The 11676-nt window shown below is 39.0% G+C and overlaps 1 protein-coding gene across 2 annotated transcripts in view; it reads right to left on the minus strand.

The window, feature by feature from the left end:
* COPG2 (COPI coat complex subunit gamma 2) overlaps positions 1 to 11676 on the minus strand; it is a 162587-nt gene that overhangs the window by 150593 nt on the left and 318 nt on the right. Inside the window, exons 1-4 of one of the 2 annotated variants that reach the window (XM_055114877.2) lie at positions 11488 to 11638; positions 10688 to 10740; positions 10055 to 10135; positions 6134 to 6205 (exon numbers count right to left, since the gene is read on the minus strand). In XM_055114877.2, the coding sequence (XP_054970852.1) occupies positions 6134 to 6160 (27 nt within the window). In that variant the 5' untranslated portion in view covers positions 6161 to 6205; positions 10055 to 10135; positions 10688 to 10740; positions 11488 to 11638. Of the gene's footprint in view, positions 1 to 6133; positions 6206 to 10054; positions 10136 to 10687; positions 10741 to 11487; positions 11639 to 11676 lie in introns of those variants that run through there. The other variant, XM_034964992.3, reaches the window with a different exon arrangement.

An 11676-nucleotide genomic window follows, 5' to 3' on the forward strand; every position in this document is an offset into this window, starting at 1 on the left:
ATGTCCATTCTCCTAAAATTGCTCTTTAGATTTAATGCAAGCCCCACCAAAGTTCCAGCAGCATTTTTATATCTATATAAAAAGATTATATTATATATAATATAACCTTGTCTATTTCTAGATATCTACATATTTCTATATTATCTATATATAATATAGATATTTAAAATCCATATGGAAATGCAAAGGGCCCAAAAGAACCAAAACAATTTTGAAAAATTGAAAGATTTGCACTATAAAACTTACTATGGATTTTAAACCTATAGTTAATCAAGACAGCATAGAGCTAAAGTAAGAACAGACATATAGGTCAATGAGACAAAATAATGTTCCAATGTGCCAATGTAACTCAATCATCTTCATCATCTCCTCCCCCTCCTCCCCTTTCTCCTTCCATATGGATATTCAATTGTTCCAGAACCATGTGTTGAGAAAATGAAGAAAGAAGAAAAGGAAGAGGCAGTGGATGGAGGAAGAGAAAAGAGGTGAAAAGAAACCAACCATTACTTTATACCATATACAAAAATCAATATGAAATGGATCATAAGGTAATTGATATAAAACTACAAACACCCAGAAAAAAAGCACAGGAGAAAATCGTTGTCCCCTTCGGTTAAGGAAAGATTTCTATGATATGACATAAAAAGCATCACCTGTAACAGAAAAAAATTTGATAAACTGGACTTCATCAAAATTTAAAACTTCTGCCCTTTGAAAGACTTTAACGAAATAAAAACATAAGCCACATACTGAGAGACAATAATTGTGAAACATATCTGATAAAGGATTTGTATCCAGAATGCATAAAGACCTCTTAAAACTCAATAATAAGAAAATAATCCAATTGTTTTAATGGGCAAAAGATATTAACAAATCCTTCACTAACAGAAGATATACGGAAGGTAAAAATACAAATGAAAAGATGTTTGAGATCATCAGTCATTGGAAAAATGCAAATTTAAGTCACAAAGGGATACCATTATACACCTATCAGAATAGCTAAAATTAAAAACAAAAATAAAAACGACAATACAAAGTGCTGGCCAGAATGCAGAGCAAACTGCTGCTCTCATACAGTGATGGCGGGAATGATTACAAATATTTTAGAAAAATGGGTTGGTAGTTTCTTACAAAGTTAAACATACCATACCTACATATGGCCCAGCAATCCCACTCCCAGGCATTTATCCAAAAGAAATAAAAATGTATGTTCATCCAAAAATCAAAACATGAATGTTTATAGCAATGTTGTTTATAATCACCAAAAACTGGTAACAAGCCAAATATCCTTCAACTGGCAAACAGATAAACAGAGGTAAATCCATTCAATGGAATACGACGACAAAATAAAAATAAACTACTGATACAAACAATAATATGGATGAATCTCACATGCATTATGCTAAGTAACTGAAAAGAAACTCAAAAAAGGCTTCATACAGTATGATATCATTCATATGACTTCCTGGAAAAGGCAAATTTATAAGGACAGAAAGGAGATAGATTGCCAGGGGCTGAGGGAGGCAAGGAGAAACAGATGATAAAGAGACACAGGGGAACTTTTTGAGGAGATGGAAATGTTCTAAACCTCAATTGTGGTGGTGATAACACCACTATATGTGTTTGTCAAAGCTCATAGAATGATACCCTAAAAAGGATGAATTTTACTGCATGTAAAACTACACTTAAAAAAAAAAAAATAGTCCAGTAAATGAAAAGGCAAGCCACAGACTGGGAGGAAGTATTTACAAAACATCTGTCTGATAAAGGACTTCTATCCAGAATACATAAAGAAACTTATAACTCAGTAAGATGACAACCTGATTTTTTTTTTTTTTTTGACACGGAGTCTTGCACTGTTACCTGGGCTGGAGTGCAGTGGCACGATCTCAGCTCACTGCAATCTCCGCCTCCTGGGTTCAAGTGATTCTCCCGCCTCAGCCTCCCAAGTAGCTGGGATTACAGGTGCCTGCCAGCACACCCAGCTAATTTTTTGTATTTTTAGTAGAGACAGGGTTTCACTATGTTGACCAGGCTGGTCTAAAACTCCTGACCTCATGATCTGCCCACCTCAGCCTCCTAAAGTGCTGAGATTACAGGCGTGAGCCACCGGGCCCAGCCGACAACCTGATTTTTTTAAGTGGTAACAAATTTTAACAGACACTTCATCAAAGCAGATATACAGATGGCAAATAAGTACATGAAAATATGCTTAGGCCGGGCGCGGTAGCTTACGCCTGCAATCCCAGCACTTTGGGAGGCTGAGACGGGCGGATCACAAGGTCAGCAGATCGAGACCATCCTGGCTAACACAGTGAAACCCCGTCTCTACTAAAAATACAAAAAATTATCCAGGTGTGGTGGCGGGTGCCTGTAGTCCCAGCTACTCAGGAGGCTGAGGCAGGAGAATGGCGTGAACCCGGGAGGCAAAGGTTGCAGTGAGCCGAGATCATGCCATTGCACTCCAGCCTGGGCGACAGAGCGAGACTCCGTCTCAAAAAAAAAAAAAAAAAAAAAGAACAAACAAGCATTATCTAGAAATTCCACTTGTAGGTATCTACTCCAGAAAAAGTCTCACTGTGTACATAAACATTATGTGCAGTATCATTTGTAATAGGTAAAATGTGGGAACAACTTATATCTACCAATGGGAGAATGGATAAATAGAATTACTGTATATTCACATATTGGAATTCCATATAGTAGTGAAAGTAAATAAAGTAGAAGTACATGTAACAAGCCAGTAAATCTTAAAAATGTATTAATTATAAACACTGCAGGCCGGGCGTGGTGGCTCAGGCCTATAATCCCAGTACTTTGGGAGGCCAAGGCGGGCAGATAAAGAGGTCAGGAAATTGAGACCATCCTGGCCAACATGATGAAACCCTGTCTCTACTAAAAATACAAAAATTAGCCAGGCATGGTGGCACGTGCCCACAGTCCCAGCTACTCCAGAGGCTGAGGCAGGAGAATCGCTCAAACCCGGGAGGCGGAGGCTGCAGTGAGCCAAGATCGCGCCACTGCACTTCAGCCTGGGCGACAACTCAAAAACAACAACAACAACATTGCAAAATAAGAAGATGATGTTATTTTTATATTTTAAGACACACAAAAATGCAAAGTATTGATTACAGATGTAAACTATGTAATCCTCATATATTAATATAAACAACGATAGAAGAATACCAACTTCAAGACAGTAATTACCTTCTGGTAAAGGAATGCTGGTAACGGAAGGAGCTCCACATATTTCTGGCAAAATCTCTACCTCTCTTTGTCCCAAAACAATCACTCCCTCAATTCCGTATTTTTGCCTAAGGAATCATTAAAACTAATCACATGCTGTACATGGCTACTTACCCCAGTCACTACAAAAAGCCTAAAATATTCTGGTCATTATTCATAACCTGCAGACTTATTCCTTGCATCTGGGTACAGCACCTCGTCTGACTCCATTTTCCACCCTTCTAATCAGCGCCATTATATTCTCTGACACTTTCATCAGCAAAATCCCCTATATTCTCAAACTCTTCTCTGAATGTTCCCATCTTTTTCTTTAACTGAAACCTGGCTCTCTCCCAGGGATCCTCCTGCAACCCTCTGAAATAGCTGCTGTTTTCTCTCCCATAACCCTCATACCACCAGGCCTACAGGTGGGGAAGCTTATGCCTTTATACTATGTCACCTGCTACCATTGCTGGTTGTCCATTAAACCCCAGGTCACTTCCCTTATTTTTAAAAAATACCAGTACCTTGTTCACTGTCTCTCCAATGCAATCCCAGTAATAAGTATTGGTGATTTTAATATCCATACAGATGGTATCTCTAAACCTCTGACCTCTTCATTCCTCGACCTCCTCTTCTCCAATGATGCCATCCTCCCTACAATGATCACCCACTGCCACAGCCTATCAGTAACAGCATCCCTTTCTAATTTCATTCCCAAGCACTCACACTCCTGACTCCAAACTTCTTTCACTCTCTCTTGACCTACAATCCACTGGTTCTACCAACTTTTTGCTGTCCCTGTCAGCCCGTTCTTGCTTCCCTCCTAACCGAAGATTCCACAGTCGATGTTCCAACCACTCAACTTTTTTGCTTCTCCCTCTGTTCACTAACCTGGCAAAACTTCAATCCTGATTAAATCCTATCTCTAAGCCTTCAGTGCTTTAACCTGCAGGCTGTAGCTGGAGAAAAACATTCACCATGTAGCTGGAGAAAAACATTGGTAATACTTTAAATTCATGAGCACTAACTTCAACAGGCTATTAGTCCTATCGAACAATCCTGCATTTCCCTAATCCATTTCCTAGAAGACAATTTCATATCTTCTTTTCTTAATATAAACCTCTGTGCTACAGGCTTCAAAAGTTTGTCCTCATCCTTTTTCTTTCTTACTCTGCTTCCTTTTCTCCACTACATGTCCAGCTTTCCTTCCCAACTGCCAGCCCTCTGAGTAACAGCAGCCTTGGGAAGACACCTGGCTGCAAAAACAAAGCCACAAAAGAGGCAATAGCCTTCCATGACTTATGTAACAGCCTCCCTCTGAACCCTACTCCAGCAGCTCAACCTGCCTAGTTTTCTAGTCTAATTCCTCTAATAAACACCTAATTCCACAATACTCATAGTGGTTCTGTTTCCCTGTCTGAACCCTGAATTTCTGCTACAGGAAGTGGTTAAAAGAAGACCTTAAAGATATGAACCTGAAGTTGCTTCTCTGATTTGATTGAAGGTATTAATGACCAGTTTCCAATGGTAAAGGGGCTACTAGTAGTCCATGGCATGCAGTGGCAAAATATTTAAAATTATCATCCGCAGACAAGGACCTACAGAAGACAAAGCTTTGGGTAACTAAGTAGTTGATGCCATAGAAGATTTTAGTAAAAATAAGTTGTATAATGGGTTAATTAGTTGTTTCTAGGTACACTGGAGAATTCTTTTCTCAGGAAAAGAAAATGATGAGCTCGGAGTTTTAAAAGCACTACTCAAATCTGGGTAAGGGGGCCAGAAATCTATAACTGCCTTCATAGAAAGCCTTATATCATGCGGCTACAGGGCTGAGACTTCTACAAAGTATATCCTGCAGGTGGCTCAGTTACAATGCAAATTGAATTCACACTCTTGCAGGACATCTTACGTTAAAGTTAGGACCTTGACTGGCAAGGAATGGGGCCCTGAAAAGTAGAATGAAGATATATGGACAGACTCTGATGAAGCCAAGTACCCCGAACTCCTAAATTCTGTGACATCTTTTGCTAGCAGAAGCGTCAGTCCTTTATCCCATATGTGAGGAAATTAGTCTTCCTTTGCCTGTAGAGTATATAATGGCCTCCCCTGAAACAGCTGCATTACAGGGGACTGCTGATCTTCCTGAAGATCTACTCCTAAAACCTCTCATTATTTAGATCCATAACAAGACTCAAATCTCAAGAGGTTCTGGGGGTTGACACAAAATGTGACATGTGATGATATGCAATACATACCAAAAAACTGCAAGATTTGGCCAATTTATGTTAATGGAAAGCTGGAAAATACATATCCCAGAATTACCTTCCCTGTATGGTTCTGCCTTAGAGCTAGGCAAAAGAAAAATGTACACAACACTTAGAAGACAGACAAAAAGCAGCAGCCGTATGTTCTGAAGGTCAGGGTGGCCTAAGGTAATGAGAGGCAGGTTTAGTTTGTACTCATTTTTCTTCTTCCTTATTCCACTTCTTTTTCCTTATTCTATTCCTTATTCCCCTTCCCCACTCCACATCCAGCTCTTCTTCTCAACTGCCAGCACTGCCGACTAACAGCAATCCCAGGCCCACCAGAAACTTGACTAAGAACTGACAAATGTGGTAGCTATATGCACTGACTTCTTTATCAGTCCACCTTCGCAGTGTCATGCCAGAAGCTAGGTATTAACAGTCTTTATGACTTCACAGTAGATCTGCAGGGAAAAGTTTTACACTGCATACTTTAATTCTTCCATTTTCACGTCTTATAATGAATATTTATAAGTTTTATAAGCAGTTAAATAATTTAAAACATTTCAAGCAATGCTCCCTAATTTAGAACACTCTTAGTTCCCTGGGGAAAATAAATAAAAGGAGGTTTTTCATCGTAAAAAAAATTTAAAAAGACTTACATCATTAGATTGAAACAATCGCGTCATTGCAAAGAAGGCTTCTGTAGCTTCCGTTGTTCCAAAGTGTTCACCCTAAGTAAAATTTAAAACAATTTTTAAATTTTAAAAAGTATATATTCATATATATGTACATATACACACACAGGATTTTCTATTTCTGCAAAAATCCTTTAGAACTCAAGAAAAAAGAATCTCTTTGTAAACATTCTGCCTCTGCAATTTTTCTGGCTTTCAATGTATACACCCACATAGCCATTTATCCCCCCTTATTTAAAATAATTCAGTATCGCATACCATGCTTACAAGTTCTGGCATAGTGATCTCTAACCTTTTAGTAGAAAGTATCTGAAATTTTCCTGAAGTATTGTAGTTTACAAGGAGGGAGAAAATTATAGCACTCACAATAGGACATTATTATTACACTGCCTAAGAGCAGAGATCATATCTATAATGCCCAGCACAATGCCTAACATGTCATGGGAGCATAATAAATATTAAAATATAAGGAACTATCTATTCAGAATCTCAGCAAAATGGCAAGAAGGGGACCAACCAAAAGGGCAGGAACCAGATTCATCATATTAAAAAACTAGGCTTAAGGGACTGCTATGTAGCTCAATATTGGTTCAAGCCCCTAAAAACATGCTTTGGATCAGAGCTTCAAACAGTTTAATGAGCGTGACAATTCATCCTGGGATCTTGCCAAAATGCAGATTCTGATTCAGTGGCTCTGGGGTAAAGCCTGAGATTTTGCATTTCTTTTCTTTTCTTTTCTTTTTTTTTTTTTTTTTTTTTTTTTTTTTTGAGACGGAGTCTCACCCTGTTGCTCAGGTTGGAGTGCAATGGCGCAATCTTGGCTCACTGCAACCTCCACCTCCTGGGTTCAAGTGATTCTCCTGCCTCAGCCTCCCAAGTAGCTGTGATTACAGGTGTGCACCACCACGCCCAACTAATTTTTTGTTATCTTTAGTAGAGACGGGGTTTCACCATGTTGGCCAGGCTGGTCTTGAACTCCTGACCTCATGATCCACCTGCCTCGGCCTCCCAAAGTGCTGGGATTACAGGCTTGAGCCACTGCGCCTGGCCTGAGATTTGGCATTTCTAACAAGTGATTCTAACAAGTGATGCAAATGCTGCTGATCTGGGAACTACATTTTCTGAGCAGTGAAAAAGTGTTAGATAACGTATTTCAAAACATCTCAAATCACAGATTACCTCAAATATTACCATTTCAATATTTAATGTCTTCACTAAAAGCAATCCTATATAATACGTTACACTCAATCACTTTTCAGAGCTTCAGATTCCACATAAAATATAACTAGTCTTCAATCTATTTGCCATAGGTATAAGAATAAATTTTGGTGAAAAATACTGACAGTTTAGGATGAAAGACAAAGTACAATAAGTTTATACTTACTTAAATCAGTGTATCCAGCCTGTTCATCAGCAAGAGATTTATCTCTCTTTCTTTCACAACTATTTACTGAATACCCAGAAGTCTGTGTGCTTTTTAGTTATACAGGAAAACCTTACATCCTACTTTTTTACTTGAAACTCAGAAAACACATGGATATGTCAACTCTCATAGAAATTCAAAAGTATCTTTCTATAAAGCTCTACCAAGTTCTAGGCAAAGAGATAAAATTTATGTTCCCAAACCTGTTTATATAGTTAATTGTGTTTATGCTGTGCTTGGTAATTTCCTTATCAAGATAATTAAATGTTTCAACATGAGTTGCCTCATTGAAGAGGTAATGACCAACATAAAAATACATGTTACTCTCAATCAACTTTGACAATTCAAAACTTTTGTTTATACAATGGATTTGGCCAACTTGGACACAATGTGTGCTATGAAAAGTTAAACCCAATTGACTATGCTTTAAATGTTTCTCATATGCTGACACAGAGGGATTATGTTGTTTGTGAACAGACATATTTTATTTAAAACTATGTGTTTGATGATCGGGCACAGTAGCTCACACCTGTAATCCCAGGACTTTGGGAAACTGAGGTGGGCGGATCACCTAAGGTCAGGAGTTTGAGACCCACCTGGCCAATATGGTGAAACCCCGTCTCTACTAAAAATATAAAAATTAGCCAGGCGCGGTGGTGCATGCCTGTAATCCCAGCTACTCAGGAGGCTAAAGTAGGAGAATTGCTTGAACCAGGGAGGTGGAGGTTGTAGTGAGCCGAGATTGCGCCACTGCACTCCAGCCTGGTAACAGAGCGAGACTCCATCTCAAAAAATAAAAAAAATCTATGTGCTTGTTGCTTAGTCTTCATTTGTAAACAAGAAAACTTTATTAAATCTCTGAGTGAGGTCTTCAGTCACAAAACAAAGTAAAGATAATATATTCTCTTAGAATTCAAATTGGAAACCATGGTTATCTTAGCACCATATGTAAACCACCTGAGGTATATGGTATATATGTATGTTTTATGTGTCCGTCTGTATGTGTATAGACATATATGGTCAGCCCTCCATAACCATGAATTCTGAATCTGTGGATTCAACCAGGCTCAGATTGAAAATATTCAAGGAAAAAAAAAACTGTGTTTGTACTGAACACGTACAGATGGTTTTTTGTCATTATTCCCTAAACAATACAGCACAACAACTATTTACACAGCACTAACATTGCACCAGGTATTGTAATCTAGAGATTATAGTCTAGGTATTATAATCACAGAGACAACTTATATATGGGAGGATATGTGTAGGTTATATGCAAATACTACACCATTTGTATGAGGGACTTGAGCATCTATGGACTTCAGTATCCAATGGAGGTCCTGGAACCAATTCCCCACTGATACTGAGGGAATATGAATCCAGGAAACAAAATCATATTTTCTAAGGCCCTAGACATTTCATGAGTTTTTTTTAAGTCTGGGGCAAAAAAAAAAAAAAAAGAAAAAGAAAAGAAAAATTAATAACAACAGCAGCAAGCAGAATCTACATTTCATGAGTGCAAATATTTTTGCTGGTTTGTCTGCTATATCCCCAACACCTGAAACAGTGCACAGCACACAGCAGCTACGCAATAAATATTTGCTGAATGACGGAAGGAAAACTATTCCTGAATGCTTACTGTATGTTCAGTACTATTCTCAGTGCTTTACACTAATTATCTCATTTAGTCATTACAACTCTGTAACAGGTATTATCATAATCCCCATGTAGAGAAAAGGACATCAAGGTACATAAAATGGTTGAGCTACTGCCCAGAATTATTCTGCTAGTAATGGTAGCATAGGGATAATAAATATAAAATCTGAATATTAACAATCAAAGCTTTAAAACATCATTATTACACACATAAAAAAGAAAATATCTGGAATTTGCCTGATCTTGCACTGTATTTTCAGAAAAACATGAAGATCTCCAAATACATGTAAACAACATGTTCTAACTAGTACTCATTAAATTGAAACCAAAGGATTTATTGAGAATCTACTATGCGCATCACTGGTTTAGGATCTCATGAATAAAAAGGAAGTACAGGTTAAACATCTCTAATCTCAAAATCCAAAATCTGAAATGCTCCAAAATCAGAAATTTTTTGAGTGCCAATATAACACTCAGTGGAGACACTCATCAGAGCATTCTGGATTTCAGATACTCAGATTAGCAATAGTCAGTGAGTATGTATTCTGCAAATATTCCAAAATCCAAAAAAATCTGAAATCCAAAACACTTCTGGTTCCGAGCATTGCAAAGAAGGTATACTCAACCTGTATATGTCATAGTCCTCGTACTCAAGTTTTACATATTATTTTGTTAACCAAACGTTGTATATGTTAAAATTAAGTGAATTTAAAATAAATAAATATACTTTCCAGAAAGTATTTCACTGAATCTTCAGTATTTCTATTCCAGGACACACTTATCTGAGGAAAATAAAAATAATATACCTGGTTCAGTAAGTAAAGAATCTTTGTAAGAATATGCAAACATCTTCTTGGATTGATTGGAGTTTCATTGAATATACGAGCCTATGAAAAAACATAAAAAACATTGCTACTTTTCTACCTTTTCTATCACAGATTATAGCAAATCAACTTTAATACAGACTATTTTTAATCACGGTATCCAAAGAGCATTGTCTATAGTTCTCAATTAACTAAGGTATCTGATAAATTATTACATGTGGCCTTGATTTTCCATCCTATACTTTCTCATTCCCTTAGGTTGACTACTTCAACTTTATGGGCTATACCAGTTAAATAAGGATCACAATACTTATCTATATCATACTAATACAATGAGATTAATACAGATAACTGATTTCAATAACCTTGCACTAAACACCTGTTCTTACATTTAAAATTCCCAACCTGTGACAGTCTTCATGTCTTTGCATTTCTATAAGCTCCAAATTCTCCCGTGACAAGTAACCCCTCTTTCTTTTCCCTCAAATCTATATTCCCTAAACTCTGTTACGTTTCTTGTTTTGGATGTCGTGATCACAGTAGCCCAGGGATTCTCTGCCCACCACTCTAAAACAGAATAGAAAAGAAAGGGCACAAGATACTTCCCAGTCATACCTCCTGTAAAACAGCACTCTTCTCCAGATGCTGGAAAGGATTGGAGCCACTACCTATTTATAAAACAACAAAAAAAATGTCCTGAATAGCTGTTCTACACAAACTTATATACTTTCCAGAGAAGGGTACTGAATGCTTGGGAAGTGAACACTTCGATGGCACAGTGATAATCATGGCTAATACGCATACGAACTGAATGAAATCATTTTGATCCCGGCTCTGTCACTGCCATACTCGAAGAGCTGAGACTTCTCTTTTGCAGCAACCCTCTCCAAAATGAGTGTCTTCTTTCCCTGCCCTCTTTTTCCATGAATGTTAAAAATGTGTCATTTCCACAACAACGAAGATTAATGAGATTGTAGTAGGGTGCTTTTGATTTCCTTAGGTAAGCAGTATTTTATGTGTTTCTAACACTTAAGGAGAGGCAGAAACGAAGTTTCCCAGAGAATCATGCAGGCGTAAAGGTGCAAGAGGCCATGGAGGTTGACTAACCCAACCCCCTCTCACACTGTGGGAGATGCTACCAAACACTGAGAATTTTTTTCTTTTTGAGGATGCTTGGCATCTTCCCCATTTGCTCTGGACCAAAGACGGGCATCAAGACGCAGGTCACTTCTGGACACCTGAGCATTCAACGAGCTGTGTCCCACGGGACAGTCTTGCCCCCGGGGACCCGGACAGAGCCGGTGCCCCCAGGAAAACGATAAGGTACCAGGCACCTGAACGTTCCTCCACACACACCCTGTGCCGTCGACCCCAGCCCCGGGAACAGGGTGCTCCCACTCGGGGTCCGACCCTACCAGCACCCCTGGACGCGGAGACGCGCGCACGCCCTCGGCCCCCGCCGGAGGCCCGCGCGCAGGGGAGGAGGCGGCTCGGAGGGGCTGCGCCGCAAGAAGGGCGGGAACGGGGCGCGCGCGGGCGCCGGGGCGGGAGCGCGCGGCCAGCAGGGAGGCTCCGGCGCCCGGGGGAGGGGCTACAGGCAGGCC

This window comes from Pan paniscus, chromosome 6, assembly GCF_029289425.2.
Source record: "Pan paniscus chromosome 6, NHGRI_mPanPan1-v2.0_pri, whole genome shotgun sequence".
NCBI classification, from domain to species: Eukaryota; Metazoa; Chordata; class Mammalia; order Primates; family Hominidae; genus Pan; species Pan paniscus.